Genomic DNA, 20,505 nt, shown 5'->3' with positions numbered 1-20,505 from the left:
TTAACTTTCTTCCTTATACTTTACTATATTTTCAAAATGTTCTACGTTGAACATATTACCTTTTAAGTCAGAAAATCAGAAAGTGTTATTCTTTAAAATACTTGTATTTTGACCTTCCCATTCTAACGTTCTCCCATTTCCAAACAAATAGATGTTTAATGAGATTAACAGGTTGACAGCACAGAACGTCAGACGTTGAGAAGCACAACAAAGGACGAGTAAATGTCAATATGAAGGAGCAAACACATAAACTCTAAATTTAAAAAAAAAAAAAAAAGAGGAAGCAATAGGTGTGCTGGGACAAAAATCAGAAAGGAAGAAAGGAGAGTTCTTGGATCAACTTGGATGAACACCAAAACACCAAAGGGAGAAGCCATCCCCAACCTCAGGGTAACTCTGGGAGAAAAAAAAGTACAAAAATTAATTTAGCCTATGTCACATTTTCTTAAGATCAGCCCAGGGGCGGGGGAGGTGGCAATTATAGGAAATAAATACAGTTGATCCTTGAACAACACAGGTTTGAACTGTGCAGGTCTACTTACATGTGGATTTTTTTCAATAGTAAATACTACAGTACTACACAATCTGAGGTTAGTTGAATCCGCTGAGGCAGTGGATACAGAAGGATGACTGTAAATTATACTTGGGTTTTTGACTGCACAGAGGGTCGGCACCCCTAATCGCCATCCTCCCCACCACGTTGTTCAAGGGTCACCTGTATTTGGAATTACACCTTAATAACTTCATCTTACCAACCACTCTGAACTTCTACTTTTCACCTGGGTGCGTTAACTGCTACTGGTAATCAATAAGCTATTCAATTTAAAAGCAAAAACAAATGCATTTTGTTTCTATGTCTGTTTTTAAAGAATCCTTGGAAAATATCCAGAAACTGAATTAAATCATATTCATTTGCTAATGAAGACTATCAATTAAGTAGGCTACTTTACCTGTGTTTCCCTTTTCATCTTCTCGGATGTGAAGATCCTTCATAGATGTCTCCAATTCTAGAAGATCTCTTAGGTCTTCCTTGTATACTTCTATATAAGACACTTTTATCCTAGAGTCAATGCTAAGATTTTCAGAGATGTTTTGAAATATTTCTTGGATAGCACGAGGAATGATACCTTTTTGACCCTCCACAACTGAAGCTGAAAATTTAGAGAAAGAAAGCACATCTGAAATTTAAGATATAAGAAAAGCTACAATCAATAAATTTATTTTCTCAAATTTCTATTATAAAATTTAAAAATAGAAAAAAAACTTTTTTTTCTATAAAGTTCAGAAGTGAAAATTTTCACATGTATGCTCTTACTCAAACTTCATTCATGCATTCATTAAATATTTATATAGTACCTACTATGTGCCAGGCAGTATTCTAGGACCCTGGGAACCATCAGTGAACAAAACAAGGAAAAGATCCCTGCCCTTAAGGAACTGTACTAGGATAGACAAACAACAGCTAAAAACAATAAGTGAATTATATAGTATATTAAAAGGCATTAAGTATGCCTGGAGAAAAAAATAGGGCAAGGTAAGGGGGACTGGAAGTGTAAGTGTATTTGATGGGAGGTGCTTGTAACTTTAAATAGGAAAGTCATGATGGGTGGGCATCACGGAGAAGCTGACCTTTGAGCAGAAACTTGAAAGAGGTGGCAGAGGAGCCATCTAGGTATCTGAATGTCCCAGAACAGCAAGCATAAAGGTGCTAAAATGGTGTGATCCATAAATAAGGAGGCCATTGTAGTTGGAGCAGATGGAGCAAGGGGAGAGTAGCAGGGCATGAGGTCAGAGAGGTGACAGAAACAAGACCATGTAGGTCCTTGTAGACCACGATAGATTTTAGGTCTTATTCTGGGTGAGATGAGAGCCACTGGAGCAGAGCAGTAACTTGGGATTTAAAAGAGACCACTCTGTCTGCTGCGTTTTGCCTCAGTCATAGAAGGGTAGGGGCAGAAGTGGGGAGACCACTTAGGAGACCAGTGCACTAATCCAGGAGTCTAGAGGGTTCGGGGGAGAGGTGGACATGACGGTGACATAAGCTTGGCAGCAGAGAAAGGTGAGAAGTGACCAGGTTCTGGATTTATGTTGAAGGGAGAGCCATTAAGATTCCCTGACAGATTGGATATGGAATGTGACAGAAAGTGATGAGTCAAAGATGACTCCAAGATTTTGTCTTGAGCCAGTGGAGTTGCCATCAACTGATATAGGGAAGAGTGTGTGTTGAGTTGGTTTAAGGGGAAAATGTCAGAAGTTCATTTTTTGACCTATTAAGTTTGAGGTATCTATTAGGGATACAGTTGGGAAGGTTGAATAGGCAGTTGGATATATGAGACTAGAGTACAAGACAGTCATTTGGACTGGAGATAAAAAACTGGAAGCTACATATAGATGGTATTTAATGTCGTAGGGCTGGATGAGACCAAGGGGAAAAGTTGAGAGTCAGAAGAGAAGAACACCAAAGATTGAGCCCTGGGCACTTCATCATTTGTTGGTTCACTTATCAGGAACCAGCAAGAGAGCATGAGTGACCAGTTAAGTAGGAGGAAACCAAGAACGTGGTGGCCTGGAAACCAAGTGGAGAGCATGCATCAAATTTGCTGAAAGGCCGGTTTGATGAGAATTGACCACTAAATTTAGTAAGTGAAGGTCATTTGTGATATCTCGACAATTGCAGTGTCAGTGGTAGTGGAGGTGAAAGTCTGAACGGAGTGAGTGTATGAAAGACCAAGAGGAGAACTGACACCACGAGTCACAGATAATACCTTCAAGGTTCTGCAGCAAAGAGGAGCAGTGAGAAGTGGGGTGGTTGGATGGCAGCGAGAGTGGGTAAAACAGAGGGGAAGTGAGAAATGTAATTATTTTAAGATACAATAAAGACTGAATTACCCAGCATTCTCTCAATTATTAACACTAAAATACTATTAAAAATCACATCATTGTAATTGATGAAAAAACTGTATTCACAATGTAATTGTGAACATCAATGTAATTAATGAAAAACTGTGATCACTGTTTATGACTATTCACTGTTTAAAATGTCATGTGAGCAATGATTTTTAAATTTGATAATGCCTCATTTCCTCAAGGTGAGCAAACTGGTCCTTTAGAATACTATGACAATATTAAGCAGCACAGCTTTTTTGGAGAAACATTAGTATAAATAGTATCAAAAGTTGAAACGTGATCACCCTTTGACTCAGATATAGTCCTAAAGAAATACATATACACATACCCAAAGGTGTTGTATAAGGATCAGTAACAATTTCCTGTAATTGATAAAAAATTCCAAACACTAATAAATCCATTAGTAGGAGAATGGTTAACAATGGTATACTATGCACCTATTGTTAAACAGATGTCTAAGATCCATAAAGTTAAAAAAAGCAACTGCAGGGCTTCCCTGGTGGCGCAGTGGTTGAGAGTCCGCCTGCTGGTGCAGGGGACACGGGTTCGTGCCCCGGTCCGGGAGGATCCCACATGCCGCAGAGCAGCTGGGCCCGTGAGCCATGGCCGCTGGCCTGTGCGTCCGGAGCCTGTGCTCTGCAACGGGAGAGGCCACAACAGTGAGAGGCCCGCGTACGGTAAAAAAAGCAACTGGAGAGCAAATTCATTTGCATAAAAGAAAACATACATATCTATGCAAAGAATATTTTTGAAAAAATTCACAAAAAACGGTGGTTACCTCTGGGGAGTTAGAACAGGGAGAGAAAAGAAAAGAAAACTTTTACTTTTATCTTATGGCTGTAATATCTGAATTTTTACCTTTAGAAATAAATATATATAGTCTAAAAGTTTTAAATATAAATAACTTAAAAATAAACTAAATATACAGTATAGAATTGCAAGCAGTACAAAAAAAAAGCTTACAATCAAATGACATGACAATGAAAAAAACTAAATGATAGTTATATAACAGTTTAAGGCAAAAATAAAAGATTTAATAAGAAAATATTTATTGAAAACCCCAGGAATGCAATAGGCATAAGTGGCACCAGTGAAGTTCAAAATAGGTAGAGGTAGTACCTAAAATATCTAAAATATCTCTCTTTAGATCATTTATTATGGTCTGGAGAGAATCCCAATCATTGGAATGCAACTCATTTATGTTAGCAAGAACCCTTTAAAAAAAATTATTTGTGTCGTATTTCTTCAAATTTAGCCAAAAAGCATGTTTGAGATTTCTGGGATGGAAAGGTACAGGTAGTTTGAGGGTAAACAGGCATAAGAAAGGGACAGGGGAGCAAGCCAGGGTCTAATGGCAACAAAGGACGTGTGCAGAAGAGAGGTACAGAAAGACCAGTTCTGCCCAAGCCAAGACCTCAATCCAGGAATGAGGAAGGGAACATCTCTACGCCTCTTCTCCTCCATTACTGCCTCTTCTCCTCCATCACTTGCGCAACGCAGAACACAGATTAACACAATAACATGAATGAACAGAAACGCATACAAGAGACTCAGGTATTTGTACACCAATGTTCATAGCAGCATTAGTCCCAATAGCCTAAAGGGGAATACAATTCAAGTGTCCATCAACAGATGAATGGATAAACAAAAGATGACTTATACATACAATGGAGAATCATTCAGTCATAAAAAGGAATGAAGTTCCAATACATGCTACAACATGTAGGATATCCTTAGATACATTCTGCTAAGTACAGAAGCCAGACATAGGAGGACGAACACTGTATGACTCCACTTCTATGAAATATCTAGAAGAGGCAAACTTACAGTCAAAGAAAGTAAATTGGAGGTTACCAGGGGATGGCAGGGGGAGGACAGTTATTGCTTAATGGGTACAAAGTTTCTATTTGGGCAGATGAAAAGTTTTGGAAAGAGCAGTGATGGTTACAAAACACTGTGAATATACTTAATGTCACAGAACTGTACTCTTAAAAATGGTTAAAATGGTAAATTTTGTTTTACATTTATTTATTGAACCACAATTTTTAAAATAGTAAAAATAATGTACAAGATAAAATTTAGAATAAGTACAAGAATAAATTGGACTTAAAGTTAAATAAGTTTCTGTAGGCCAACTTAGAAACCTGCCCACCATTTTTAGCATTGTTCCATGGAAAATATATTCCAAGCTACAAAAAGGTGGCTTACAAATGAACCTTAAAAACAACTTGCTTCCAAGTTGAAGATTACCAATGTTCAGATTTTTGGCAACAAACATCCTGAAAATCTGAACCTTACTAACTTGGACCGCCTTTGATTGCCATCATGTAGCAAATATGGGAAGCTGCAGGTTTTTCGAGTAAAAGAGAAAGTGAAAATTCCTTCTGGAGAGCTTCCAGGAACTAGCCAATAGTACTATCTATAAACTCCAGCATATATTGAATATATGCATTCTAGATTAGCCAGAATATGAGGCTGATCAGAATAGCTCATTCATTTCCCACTTCAACAGATTACAAAGCAGAGTAACTCAAAAGACTTAAAAAAAAAAAAAAAAAAGCTGAATTACAAATAATATTTACAAATAAAGCTTCAAAATGTATTCTGGTAACCTAAAGATCACATTTTCACTGTCACTCTTATATTCCTGAAAGACTATTTCAGAGAGAAAAACTGTAAAGTTTTATACTTTAATAGCCATCATTTAGCTCTTATACACTATTTAAAGACTATGCAGGGCTTTCCTGGTGGCGCAGTGGTTGAGAGTCCGCCTGCCAATGCAGGGGACACGGGTTCATGCCCCGGTCCGGGAAGATCCCACATGCCGCGGAGCAGCTGGGCCCGTGAGCCATGGCCGCTGAGCCTGAGCGTCCGGAGCAACGGGAGAGGCCACAACAGTGAGAGGCCCGCGTACCGCAAAAAAAAAAAAAAAAAAAAAGAGTATGCAAATGAAACTTTTAGAGAAGATTACACCTGGTAAAAGTTGGTAAATCCAAGGTTCTGAAAAACAGGGAACTGAATAGTAATTTAAATAAGCATCATATTGAAAAATAAGAGATTTCATCTACCACAGTGCCTAGCATGGTACTCTAGCCACTGCAAAAGCTCAATAAATTATTTATTGGAGAAAAAAACTACATTATTTGCACGGTCAATAATCAAACAGCAGATGACTGACCCAGAATTGGTGTCTTACAGCTAGGCTGGGAAATCAAAAATGCTATTTTCACAAATACACCAAGAAATGTAACTTCAAACAACAAAGTGCAATTTTTCACTTATCAGATAGTGAAAAAAAAATTTCGGATTTCTGATTTCCAGTAACTGGCAAGGATATGAGCAAATAAATGGCTTTCACATATTGGTGGCAGGATATAAACTGGTACACCCTTTTGGATAATTTGTCAGTATCTATCCCCATTTTAAACGTGCATACCCATTACTCAACAAATCTACTTCTAGGAATCTATTCTACAAATACTAACAAATGGATGCAAAGTTAAATGCATAAAGATATATACACTGTAACTTTTTATAACAGTAAAAATCAAAACCAACCATTAATCCTGTCCATTAATACTGGAATGGGTGAATTATGATCCATTCAAGCTATGGAACATTATATGTACAGCCAAAAAAAATGAGGTGAAATTCTATGACCCAAATGGAAAGAAGTGAAATGATATTTTATATCGTTAAATGCAAAAAGAAAGTTACAGAATCACAGGTATGAAATACCTCATCAAACAATTAAACTAACAACAAAAAAACCCAAAACACTACATGTGTGAGTACTTGTAATATACCTAGAAAAATGTCTAGAGGACTCTGAATGTATACATCAAACTGTTATTTCCTGGGAATGAGAGGAGCTTTCATTAGTTTAATTAGATTTCTTAAGCATCACTTGCAATTCTTTTTACAATGAACATTAATTTTTTTAAACTAGCAGAAAAAAACATCAAAAACTCTTCCTAATGGTGATCTGTTTCTTTTGGTATGAAATATTTTAGCTAAAATATTTTAGGACAATAGATAACTTTAATAACCTTTTCCCTTAAGGAATTAAAATTGTATTCATGGCCTCTTAAAAAAAAATAATATAGCTTTAAGTATGTGACCAAGCTGTGAAAATTGTTAAGGGAGTAGAACTTAAAAGTTCTCATCACAAGAAGAAAAATGTAACTGAGGTGATTGATGTTAACTGAACTTACTGTGGTAATCATTTTGCAATATATAGATATATCAACTATTATGCTGTATACTTTGGACTAATACAATGTTGCATGTCAATTATATCTCAAAACTGGGGAAAAACAGCAAAGGGCTGAATACTGAACATTGTCTTAAACGTCTTTCCTCAAGCTAATATAATCATAAATTGTTTAATGAAACTTCACTATTTAAAGCAAATCTTTCAAAGATGATGATCTTATGAACACATCTGTTATCCTATTGATTATTTCATTCAGTTAATACGCTGAGCACCTACTATGTGTCAGGCACTGGTATTTCAGCTTCTTTCTACTGTCTGAAATAAAAGTAAAAGAGTATGAGAATCTTACCAACATGGCCTCCTCCAATGGTGTATGTCTTCCCAGATCCAGTCTGTCCATAGGCAAAAACGGTTGCGTTATAGCCCTCAATGAGTGACAACACTAGTGGCTTTATACAGGTATTATAAACTTCATCTTGAGTGGAATTTTTGCCAAAAACAAAATCAAAAGTAAAGACTCTATCTCTCCCAATGATAACTTGTTGGGTGTTTGGAATAACTCTCACACAAGCCTGATAATTATGAAGAACTTCTTTGCACAGCAGAGGTCTAATTCTTACAGCAACTTTTACTGGTATTTCTTCCATGGCAGCTTAGATTTTACTAAACAGATTTTCTACTTAATATTCAGTATCTAGCGTGAGAAACATCCATTTTACGTAAGATCTGGACTCCTGTGTATCAAAATAAAAACAAAATTTAGTTATTGACTTCTCTATCCTAATAAACTAAGCAACTTCTAAAGCAAAGTCAATTAAAGCAGGTTTTGTTCTAATATAAGATAGCTACAAAGAGTAAATCTGTCTTGAAAAAGTATACCTATAATTTACAGATGAAGTGATATGATGTCTGGATTTGCTGCAAAATAATCTAGGGGATGGGAGCCTTGAGTTGGTAAATGATGAAGCAAAGTGATAAGTGCATGGGATTCCACTATGCCATTCTTTCTATAGTGGTAATATGTTTCCCAGCTCATTAATCTAAATATTGAATAACCGGGGAATTAGAAACATAAGGCAAGGACTTCCCTGGTGGCGCAGTGGTTAAGAATCCGCCTGCCAATGCAGGGGACACGGGTTCGAGCCCTGGTCTGGGAAGACTCCACGTGCCACGGAGCAACTAAGCCTGTGCACCGCAACTACTGAGCCCACGTGTCACAACTACTGAAGCTCACGTGCCTAGAGCCCGTGCTCTGCAACAAGAGAAGCCACCACAATGTGAGGCCCACGCACCACAACGAAGAGTAGCCCCTGCTCTCAGCAACTAGAGAAAGCCCGTGTAGCAACGAAGACCCAACTCAGCCATAAATAAATTAATTAATTAAAAAGAAACATAAGGCAAGGAAATAATTGGGTAATTGTACATGTACACAGTAGTGCAAAGCAAACCCTTAGATTTTACAGCTATGTACTGAAAAATAACAACTCCTCTTTGTCGCAAATGTTAGAAATCAATCCATGAAAATAGTTTTAAGGATTTCTATAAGTCAATGTAAATTTAAAACTAAATCTTCTATTTAAAAATAACCAAAACTAACAGAAAAACTGCTGTTCCACTCCTAAATTACATGGTACTTATTTCTGAAGATCTCTGGTGGAATTAATACATTAAAAATTATATTGGGGGACTTCCCTGGTGTCCAGTGGTTAAGAATCCGCCTTCTGGGCTTCCCTGGTGGCACAGCGGTTAAGAATCCACCTGCCAATGCAGGGGACACGGGTTCGAGCCCTGGTCCAGGAAGATCCCACATGCCGTGGAGTAACTAAGCCCATGTGCCACAACTACTGAGCCTGTAAGCCTAGAGCCCGTGCTCTGAAACACGAGAAGCCACTGCAATGAGAAGCCTGCGCACGGCAACAGAGTAGCCCCCACTCAACATAACTAGAGAAAGCCCGTGTGCAGTAACGAAGACCCAGCACAGCCAAAAATAAATATATAAAATAAATTATTTTTAAAAACAAACAGAAAAGAATCTGCCTTCCAATGCAGGGGATGCAGGTTCGATCCCTGGTCGGGGAATTAAGATCCCACACACCACGGGCAACTAAGCCCGTGCACCACAACTACAGAGCCTGTGCACTCTGGAGCCTGCGCGTCACAATTGCTGAACCTGTGCATCCCAACGAACAATGCCATGTGCCGCAACTAAGAACTAATGCTGCCAAAAGTAAAATAAATAAATATTTTTTAAAAACTGCAGGGACAATGTTTTAAAAAAATTAAATTGGTAGCTATACTTACAATGAACAACCTGAAAAATAAATTAAGAAAACAATTCCATTTACAATAGCATTACAAAGAATCAAATAAATTTAGGAATAAATTTAACAAAAGATGTGTAAAACTTACACTCTGAAAACTACAAAATATTGTTGAAAGTAAAGAAGATTTAAATAAATGGAAAAACATATCATGTTCATGGATTAGAAGACTTAACATATTAAAATGGCAATATTCCCCAAATTGATCTAAAGAGTCAACAGAATGCTTATCAAAATCCCAGCTGACTTCTTTGTAGAAACTGACAAGCTGATCCTAAAATTCATATGGAAATTCAAGGGACATAGAATAGCCAATACAATAATGAAAAAGAACAAAGTTAGAGGACATACTTCCCCAATTTTAAAACCAGGCAACAGTAATCAAGACAGTGTGGTACTGGCATACGACAGACTTAAAGATCAATGGAAAAGAATTGAGAATACAGAAATAAATCCTCATATTTATGGGCAACTGATTTTCAACAACAGTGTCAACACAATTCAATGGGGGAAAGATAGTTTTTTCGACAAGTGGTCATGGGACAACTGGATATCCACATGCATAAAAATGAAGTTGGACTTCTACCTCACATCGTATACAAAAGTTAATTCAGAACGGTTCATAGGACTTCCCTGGTGGCGCAGTGGTTAAGAATCCGCCTGCCAATGCAGGGGACACGGGTTTGATCCCTGGTCTGGGAAGATCCCATATGCTGCGGAGCAACTAAGCCCATGCACCACAACTACCGAAGCCCACATGCTCTAGGGCCCACATGCCGCAACTACTGAGCCTGCGTGCTGCAACTACTGAAGCCTACTCACCTAGAGCCCATGCTCCACAACAAGAGAAGCCACCACAATGAGAAGCCTTCTCACTGCAACGAAGAGTAGGCCCCCCTTGCCGCAACTAGAGAAAGGCCGCGCACAGCAACAAAAATAAATCTTAAAAAAAAAGAAGATACTCAAAAATGTTTAAAGAAACAAAACAAAAATAAATGGTTCTGGGCTTCCCTGGTGGCGCAGTGGTTGAGAGTCCGCCTGCCGATGCAGGGGACACGGGTTCGTGCCCCGGTCCGGGAAGATCCCACATGCCGCGGAGGGGCTGGGCCCGTGAGCCATGGCCTCTGAGCCTGCGCTCCGCAACGGGAGAGGCCACAACAGTGAGAGGCCCGCGTACCGCTAAAATAAATAAATAAATGAATGAATAAATGAATAAATTTTAAAAAGAATTTACATGTCTTTTAAAAAATCCATAGCACTTATACTTCTTCAGATTCTGATCAATTACAGCCATCAGAAGCGTATGTATTAATCTCACCAATCAATGTAAAGAAAGGTGAAATCTGATTGGCTGGCATACTCAACGGAGTTTTGAAATCAGAGCAAAGGAAGGAGAAATATTCGATCACTGATGCCGTGTCGTTGATCAGAAAAGTGTCTCCAAATACCGTTGCCATCCTGTTCCCTTGGCTTTTCAGAAGTAGTGACTGCTAAAAATTGTAGTTTGTAAGTAATATTTTCTTAAGAAACTTTCTGGCAAGTGGATAGTGAATCTCATAAGGATCTCAGAAAAGGCCCCAAATGCATAAAGAACAGATGGAGAAGACAGGAAGCAAACAGGGGAAACAACAAAGATTTTTAAAGTTGGAGTGGGCGAAGTTTTATTTTAAAAGTGTTTCAAAGAAAGAATCTGGGCACCCTTTCTTTCTCAATTATCTCCTGCTCTAAGGGAGGGGTCTTTCAGACTTCCGCAGAACTTATAATGCACCGAAGTTTCAACATCCGCAATGGAAAAAGGAGACCTGTGACAAAACGAAACCCCCAAGGAAGATGGGCCTTTCCATCCCTCTTCAGATACCGCAGCTGGAAGCACGAAAACAAGAAATACACAGGATCCGATTCAGTGAGGCTCGGTCCGGGGTTCCCGGGGTTCCCGCGCGTCCCTCTTCCCCAAGCCCTTCTACCTCAAGGCGCACCCAACTTCCCCGGCCGCTCGCCTGGGAGTCCCAGCATAGGCCCAGGCCCCTCGGACGCACTGCTCCGCCTTGCGGGCGCCCCGACCGCCCTCCCCGCCAGCCGAGCCGCGGAGGCTCCCAATCCCCCCGGCCGGCCCCTTCTCCTCCCAACGGCCAACCGGGAACACCGGCTCAGAGAGCCGGCCGGCGCCGCACGAGGGCCGACCCCGCCAGCCCGGCCCGACCCGCCTGCCACTCACTGACCGGTTCGAGAAACCCCAGTCTCCCGCGGCTAGCGCAGCGCAGGACTCTTCGCCTTCACTTCGCACCTCCGCACCGCAGCTACCGCCTCAGCCCGCGCCTTTTGTTGTCGCGGGTTCTCCCGGCAACCAGCAAAGCCCGCGCTGACGCGCGCCCACCCCTCAGGGCGGCCGGAAGCTCCCCAGGCCCCGCCCCAGCCCGCCAAGCCCCGCCCATGCCCCCGCCCCGTCAGGGAGGAGCCTAGAGCCGGCCACCTGGAGGCCCCGTCTCCCAGATTAGCTCCGAAGTAAATACTACCCAGGGACCCCTCTCATAGTGCTGAGCCAGAGAACTCTCCAGGAGTTTGTAAGATGAATATGAGAAAGATTCACATTGCTTTCAATATTTTAGCTACCAATTCGTTTATTTTTATTGAAGTTAAGTCCGCATAACATAACATGAACCGTTTTAAAGTGTACAATTCAATGGCGTTTTAGACATTCACAATGTTGTGCAACCATAACCTATTTCCAAAACATTTTCATCACCCCAAAAGGAAAGCCTCATACCAGTTAGCAGTCACTCCCATTCCTCTCTTCCCCAGCCACTGGCGACCACTAATCTGCTTTCTGTTTCTATGGATTTACCTGTTCTGGGCATTTCATAGTCATAGAATCATACAATTTGTGGCCTTGTGTCTGGCAAGAGCTAAACGTTTCCCAGTTTCACCCATGTTGTAGCATGTATCAGAACTTTAATTCCCTTTTATGGATGAATAATATTACGTTATGTGGACATACCACATTTTATTTATCCATTCATCAGCCGAGGGATATGTGGGTTTTTTCCACTTTGGGAATAATATGAATAATGCTGCTATTAACATCATGTACAAGTATCTGTTTAATGTTTTGTTTTTTTTTTTCAGTTTTTCTGGGTATAGACCTAGGAATGAAATTGCTGGGTCATATGGTAATTCTATGTTTAACTTTTCCAATTTACTTTTAAATGCCTCAATGCCTCCCATTTTTAATAGCACCATCTAAGTATCTTCAAAAAGCAGTCCTTCTCTCATAAAAATTAAAAGTGAAAGCAGGAAAAAAAGCTGCTTAAATTATTAAATTGAATTATTTTGAATTTTTAAAATCCAAAGATGTGAATTTGTTAATTATGTTGCACTTTTAGAATTTTTTTTTTTAAAGTTGCCTATCATGACTGGTCTGCTGACAAAACTGCAATGAATAACAGTAACAATTTAGGTTTGGGAATTCCCGGGAAGACTAGGCAGCAGGTTTCAGGAGGCCACATGTCTGCAGATGAGGTCAGCAAATGCCTAACAGAATTGGAACGGGACATTTCCTGTTGCCCCCAAATTGGTGTCTTGAGTCCAAAGTTGAAGAGAAGGGGTCACTTAAGTTCCCCACATTGTAGACACCAGTCATTATCACCCCCTTCACCCCCAGGATTTACAGCAGAACAAAACTAATTCCATTCCAACTCCAATCCTATCTCCTTTTATAGCCCTTATAAAGAGGGACTTGGCATGTTAAAGGAGAGTCATGGGGTCTTGGTCCTTGTGGAGTGGGGAATAGAGGGTTCACAAGTAAGAGGCATCTCTCTTAAGTCAAAGGAGGCTCTAAGAGTGACCTGGAGAGCCTGGGGGAGTGGCACCAAGGGGAAACTGGCCTTCTGGTTGGACAGGGCTCTCTATACTGAAGCAAAGCAATTGGATAGCAGTGCAGGGAGGGCGCTGGAGTGCAGCAGCCTGCACTCCCACCATTTGGCAGGGCAAGAACCTGTGATTTTCCTGTGTTTCCCATCTTGCCCTCACAAATCCTTCCTGCACACCTGCTATAGTGATCTATGCAGGACACAAACTTGACCACAAATCTGCCCTTTGCCTATACCATTTCTATGACATCATGGAGAATATTACTACTCAGCAGCTGGAATGAGAAATCCATGTAGAGAGAGAGACTTCTTTTGCCGAGAAGATGCTTTGCCAGCCTACACCCAGGTGGAAGTTAAGTCTCCTGGGTTTGACCTTTGGTAGGTACCCAGGCTTCAGAGAAGATGGTGTTGCGCATATGAACCAGGAGAATTATTTGACCGCTCTTGAGAAGGAATGAGAAAGATGGAGGAAGCCCAAGATGCTGGGAAGAAGCTGAATCAGAGAGAGGGAAAGGATAGCTGATAAAGGAATTCCAGGGAGAACAGAAATGGCTAATGGAGATCTTTAGGTTGCATGCTGTGAGGAAGGTGAACCTCTTCCTCTCTCTCCCCTGCAAAATCTTCAGTAAAGTCTACATTGCTAACCGAGGTATTTGTGACAGAGGATTGCTTGTAGCAACTTGAAGATCTGCCAGCCCCTAAGTCAAGTCTGGTGCTGGACAAAACCAGTCTGGCTTACATGTCAGTGATGTTTTACTTCACTAATAAACCAAAACAATGTAAATTAAAATGATAGGGACTTCCCTGGTGGTCCAGTGGTAAACAATCCGCCTTCCAATGCAGGGGATGCACGTTCAATCCCTGGTCAGGGAACTAAGATCCCACATGCTGCGGGGCAACTAAGCCCACTTGCCACAATTACTGAGCTCGTGCGCCTCAACTAGAGAACCCACATGCTGCAAACTACAAGAGCCCACACGCTCTGGAACACACGCACCACAACTACAGAGCCCATGTGTCCTGGAGCCTGCGTGCCACAACTAGAGAGAGAAAACCTGCATGCCACAACTAGAGAGAAACCCACAAGCAACAACTAGAGAGAAGGTCGTACACCACAACTAGAGAGAAACCTGCATGCCGCAGTGAAGAGCCTGCACCACAACGAAAGGTCCCGCATGCCTCAACAAAGACCCTTCATACTGCAACTAAGACCTGACGTAGCCAAAAGAAATAAATTAAAAAATAAATTAAATTAATAAATACTTTTGTTTTTGTTTTGCGGTACGCAGGCCTCCCACCGCCGCAGCCTCTCCCCTTGTGGAGCACAGGCTCCGGATGCGCAGGCTCAGCGGCCATGGCTCACGGGCCCAGCTGCTCCGCGGCATGCGGGATCCTGCCGGACTGGGGCACGAAGCCGTGTCCCCTGCATCGGCAGGCGGACTCAACCACTGCGCTGCCAGGGAAGCCCATAAATAAATATTTTAAAAAATTAAAATGATAAACCATTTTCCCCTATAAAGTTGGCAACATCTTTTCATAATGTAATACGGGCAAGCATTCAGTGAGGCAGACTGTATATTTGCACATTTTGCTGTATATTTTGCTGATAGGGCAAGCCCTTCCTCATTATTGTAACTTTCTTGACTATTCTTAGCATTTCTCTTCCAGAAGAACTTTTGAATCAGTTTGACATTTTCCAGAAGAAAGTTCCATTGAGATTTTTTTTATTGAATTGCAGTTAAATTTTTTAAATTTATAACACATTTTTATAAACATAGAGGACAAATTTTAAAATGTATAAACTGCATGGCTCTTTTATGAAAAAGATAAAACGGCTCTCATGATAAAGTCCAGTCTTCTTGACATGGTATACAAAGGCCTTCCTTAATCTACTTTTTGCCTACCTTTCTAGACTCATCCCTGCTATTTCTTGCCTCACATTTTATTCTCCAGCATCAGCAGAGACCATATATTATTTATTTTTATGCCCCCATTGTTGAGCAGCGTTTAATACATAGTAAATACTAAGCTCGTCGCAGAGATGCAACAAATATTTATGGAAATAAAAAACTAAAAAACAGACAGCAAGTAATTTGCTCAAGGCTACATGGTTGGTAAGTGACAGAGGCAAGACTGAAGCCTATATGTGTCAGATGACAAAGTCAACACTGCCTCCTCAAAGACTGAGCTCAGCTATAGCTTTCTACATAATGTACATCTTTCTCTCTCTCTCTCTGTCTGTTCCCCTCTCCATCTTTCTCTCTCCCTGTATTTACTCAAATCAGGATCCAAACATGGTTCACATGTAGCATTTGGTTGACAGGTCCCTTAATTCTCTTTTAGTAAGTTACCTCCACCTTTTTAAAAACTGTGGTAAAATACACATAACATAAAATTTACCATCTTGACCATTTTTAGGTATGCAGTTGAGAAGTGTTAAGTCCATTCACACTGTTGTTCAACAAATCTCCAGAACTTTCTGACTTGCAAAACTGAAACTCTATACCCAGTAAACAACAATTCCCCATTCACCCCTTTCCCCCCTGGAAACCACCATTCTAATTTCTGTCTCTATGAATTTGACTACCGTAAGTACCTCATTAAGTGGATTCATATGGTATTTGTCCTTTTGTGACTGACTTATTCTCTTAGCATAATATCCTCAAACTTCACGCATGTTGTAGTGATCTTGGGTGGCCTTGGCCTGCAGCGGCTTGAAGTGAGATTTCGGCTCCCGGCCAGTAACTGAGGTCAGGTTGTGGCGGTGAGAGCACTGAATCCTAGCCACTAGACCAGTGGTCAGTGACAAGGCCCTGGCTCTACGTCTTTGCAGAAGAAGAATTCGCACAAAGACGGAAAGTAGTGAAACAAGTAAAGTATTTATTAAGAGAAAAAAAAGTACAGTACGTGTGGATAGACACACAGGCGGGCTCAGAGAGAGAGTCGCGCCATCGTGGCAGTTTAAATCACTTATATGGGGCATTTCTTCCATGTTTCCTTTGACCAAGCATTTTGATTTGTCTGATTCAGAGTCCATATTTGGTGTACCTCAGGATTTTCCCATGTGTGCACATGCATCTCTTAGCCAAGATGGATTCTACCAACGAGGCCTACGTGTAGGTTTGGTCACTTGGCATGACTCCCCTTTTGACCTCCAAGGAGCCTTTCTGCACATGTGTAGTCGGGAAGGTCTTCTAACTTCGAGAATGAGGTCTCTTATCTTCTATCTGGGCAGGGCTGAGCCTCCTCTCTCAGTTGTCCTGTTATTCCCATCTCAGAGTATCCGTCTACAAGGAACGAACGCAAACCGTTTGCCCTGAGGGCCCATCTGTCTCTTGCCTCAGTAGCATGTGTCAGAATTTCTTTCCTTCTTAAGGCTAATATTCCACTGTATGCATATAACATTTTGTTTATCCGTTCATCTCTTGTTGGACACTTGAGTTGCTTCCAACTTTTGGCTATTGAAAATAATGCTGCTAAGCACAAAGGTGTACAACTATCTCTTCAAGATCCTGCTTTCAGTTCTTTTGGGTACATACCCAGAATGGAATTGCTGGATTGTGTGGTAATCCTATCTTTAATTTTCTGAGGAAGCTGCTGTTTTCTACAGCAGCTTCACCATTTTACAATCCCACCAACAGTGCACAAGGGATCCAATTTCTCCACATCCTCACCAATGCTCACCACTTTTTTTTTAATCACTTATTTGTTGAAGAAACTGTGCCATTTGTCCTTTAGAACATCTCACATTCTATATTTGGCGATGGCATCTTTGTGTTGCCATTTAACTTGTTCCTCTTTTTTCCTACATTTCCTGTAAACTTGTAGATCTAGATTCTTGATTAGATTCAGGCTCAATTTTTCTGGCAAGAATACAGGGCTGTATACTTCCCTATTGCAACACACCAGGAGGTACATGATGTCTGAGTATCTCACTTCTGGTGATAAGATTATTAGTGAGTTCAGGTGCTTTCAGCCTAATCCATCCCTTTAAAATTTACCCATCAGCATTTTACTTAATGGTTTTAACAACCATTGATATTATTTTACAGAGGTATTATTTCAGTAGGAATTCCAAAATGGTAATGTCCTAATTCTAATATTCTTTTTTGCATTTATTAGCTAGAATTGTTCTATAAAGAAGAGCTTTCCCACTATCAGGTTATCCTGAAATACAGTTAGTACAGGAACCATGCTTGATTTTTTCTTTCTCTTTTAAAGATTTAATTTTTAAATTTATTTTTGGCTGCATTGGGTCTTCATTGCTGCACGTGGGCTTTCTCTAGTTGTGGCGAGCGGGGGCTACTCTTTGTTGCGGTGTGCAGGCTTCTCATTGTGGTGGCTTCTCTTGTTGCGGAGCATGGGCTCTAGGCATGTGGGCTTCAGTAGCTGTGGCGCAGGGGCTCAGTGGTTGCGGCACACAGACTCTAGAGCGCAGGCTCAGTAGTTATGGTGCACGGGCTTAGTTGCTCCGCAGCATGTGGGATCTTCCCGGACCAGGGATCAAACCCGTGTCCCCTGAGTTGGCAGACGGATTCTTAACCACTGCACGACCAGGGAAGCCCTAGTCAGCAAATTTTATACCTGAAAGGAATCTTGAAAATTACTTAGTCCCATTATACATTTATTAATTTCTTATTATATATTCGATATCCCTGAGTTAGACAAAAATTATTTTGCCATTTTATTTATTCATACCTGTATTAGGGTTCTCCAGAGAAACAGAGCCAACAGAATATATATAGAGAGATAGATACATAGATCTAACTATAGACATATAATCTATATATGTCTATCTATCCCTCCACCCATCCATTCATCTATCTAGAGAGAAAGAGATATATTTTAAGGAATTGGCTCATGTGATTGTGGGAGCTGTCAAGTCTGAAATCTGTAGGGCAGGCTAGCAAATTGGAAATTCAGATGAGAGCTGATGTTACAGTCTTGAGTCTAAAATCTTCAGGGCAGGGCAGCAAGTGGGAAACTCAGGCAGGGTTCCTACGTTTTAGCCTTGAGGCAGGGTTGTTCCTTCTTCTGGAAAGCTCAGTCTTTGCTCTTAAGGCCTTCAACTGATTGGCTGAAGCCCCCACGTTATGGAGTGTAACTGCTTTACTCGTCTATTGATTGTAAATGTTAATCACACCTGGAGAATATCTTCACAGCAACATCTAGACTAGTGTTTGACCAACTAATTGGGCACCTTGGACTAGTCAAGCTGACACAAAATTAACCACCACGATATCATCCTACTGCAGCCTGTAAATGAGACATGCATATATTTTACAAAATGATGCAAAAAGAAAACTGGAACCAGAACTAGAAAATCAGACTCAGATTATCCTCTTGCATATGTAAATTAAATAGGCATAGGGATTTTAACTGATTTGTTCAAAAGCTGATGACAGAACCAAGGGAGTGAGCATACAGTGATTCCCCTTAGGGCAGCCCAGACCCTTGGATCTTAATTCTGGATACTTTATACTATGGAGAACTCACAATTCTGGACTTCCCTACTTTGAGGATCATTACCTCCCATGGTTTGAGAGCAAATACAAATGTTGCCTAGGCCATGGCAGCTCATCTTTTTCCCAAAAAACGCACAAGCACAAGAAAGGGTTGATGGCGACAACACTGAACTTTACCTGAGCTCTGTACTTTCAGAAAACAGTGACATTAAGAAATCGCTCCAGAGGGGCTTCCCTGGTGATCCAGTGGTTAAGAATCTGCCTGCCAATGCAGAGGACACAGGTTCAGGCCCTGGTCCGGGAAGATTCCACATGCTGCAGAGCAACTAAGCCTGTGTGCCACAACTACTGAGCCTGTGCTCTACAGCCCGCAAGCCACAACTACTGAAGCCTGTGTGCCTAGAGCCCATGCTCCACAACAAGAGAAGCCACTGCAATGAGAAGCCCGCACACGGCAACAAAGAGTAACCCCCGCTCACCACAACTAGAGAAAGCCCACGGACAGCAACGAAGACCCAATGCAGCCAAAAATAAAATTAATTAATTTTAAAAATTATAAAAAAAGAAATCCCTCCAGGGACTTCTCTGGTGGTCCAGTGGTTGGGAATCTGCCTTTCGATGGAGGGGACGCAGGTTAGATCCTTGGTCAGGGAACTAGGATCACACATGCCGCAAGGCAACTAGGCCTGCACAACGCAGCTACTGAGCCCTCACTCAGGAGCCCGCGTGCTACAACTACTGAGCCCGCATGCCACAACTACTTAGTCCACATGCCACAACTACAGAGCCCATGTGCTGCGACTACTGAGCCTGCACACTCTGGAGCCTGCGTGCCACAACGAAAGATCCCACATGCCACAATGAAGATCACGCATGCCGCAACTAAGACCTGACGTGGCCAAGTGACTAACTAAATAAATATCTTAAAAAAGAATAAAAAGAAATCCCTTCAACCTTTTAACCTTTTGTTTTCTGAAATCCCCCACCCTTTTATGTTCTGGGAAACGGTTTACCCAAAAGAACGACCCTTCTCCATGTGACTTAGATAAGACTGTCTGTCGACTCTTTCTCATGTCTCCCTGCTTGACTTGTGACTGTGACAAGACCAAACACGAATCTTTCCCCTTTCACCCAAACCTGCTGAGGAGGCCAGCCACAGACTCCCCAATTCCTCATTCTTTGTCTCGTGAATGATTAGCTGAAATCAGAACTATCTGTCTGCCTCAAACTAGCTAGACACAAAGATAAAAATTTCCTCTTCAGGGAACTGAGATGCCTTCTGATTGCAAAACAAACCCACCTGTGAATTCCCCCACCTGTAACCTGTCTACTCCTCCCTATAAAAGACTAGGGCAACACCACCCTGCCAAGAAACCCTGATCTTCGCATCTGGGGTGCTCTTCATATTGCAATTAACTGAATAAGGTCAATTTCCTTACTTGTTCGGGTATTCTCTTTGGCAATAACATCCACCAAAGGGCTGAGAATAAAAAAACAAAGTAAAAAAAGAAGAAAAAAGGAAAAAACTGATCTAAGCACACTGAGGGAGAGATGAGTCATAGAGCTACAAGGAAAAGGAAGGTGTAGTTGCCTCAAGTCACGTACTGTGGCTCATTAAACCTGCACCTCCGCAACTGGATTATTAAACCATTATCCATTCAGCTTCAGGGAAGAGGAACAGTGAAGGAATTCATTAATTGATTTCTGGACTGAATTGAATGAAATCTATT

At 41.1% G+C, this 20,505-nt stretch overlaps 1 protein-coding gene across 19 annotated transcripts in view; it reads right to left on the bottom strand.

The window, feature by feature from the left end:
• The window catches only part of KIF27 (kinesin family member 27), a 106,568-nt gene that overhangs the window by 77,423 nt on the left and 8,640 nt on the right, over nt 1–20,505 (bottom strand). For 11 of the 19 annotated variants that reach the window (XM_019940354.3, XM_019940358.3, XM_019940359.3 and 8 more), the window contains exons 1-3: nt 11,664–11,821; nt 7,473–7,857; nt 951–1,178 (exon numbers count right to left, since the gene is read on the bottom strand). In XM_019940354.3, coding sequence (XP_019795913.2) covers nt 951–1,178; nt 7,473–7,770 — 526 coding nt within the window. In that variant the 5' untranslated portion in view covers nt 7,771–7,857; nt 11,664–11,821. Of the gene's footprint in view, nt 1–950; nt 1,179–4,573; nt 4,678–7,472; nt 7,858–10,266; nt 10,290–11,663; nt 11,822–20,505 lie in introns of those variants that run through there. The other 8 variants (XM_019940355.3, XM_033857902.2, XM_033857900.2 and 5 more) reach the window with 5 other exon arrangements.

The sequence above is a fragment of the Tursiops truncatus genome, chromosome 6 (genome assembly GCF_011762595.2).
Source record: "Tursiops truncatus isolate mTurTru1 chromosome 6, mTurTru1.mat.Y, whole genome shotgun sequence".
NCBI classification, from domain to species: Eukaryota; Metazoa; Chordata; class Mammalia; order Artiodactyla; family Delphinidae; genus Tursiops; species Tursiops truncatus.
This window is presented reverse-complemented; position numbering and strand designations above follow the sequence as displayed.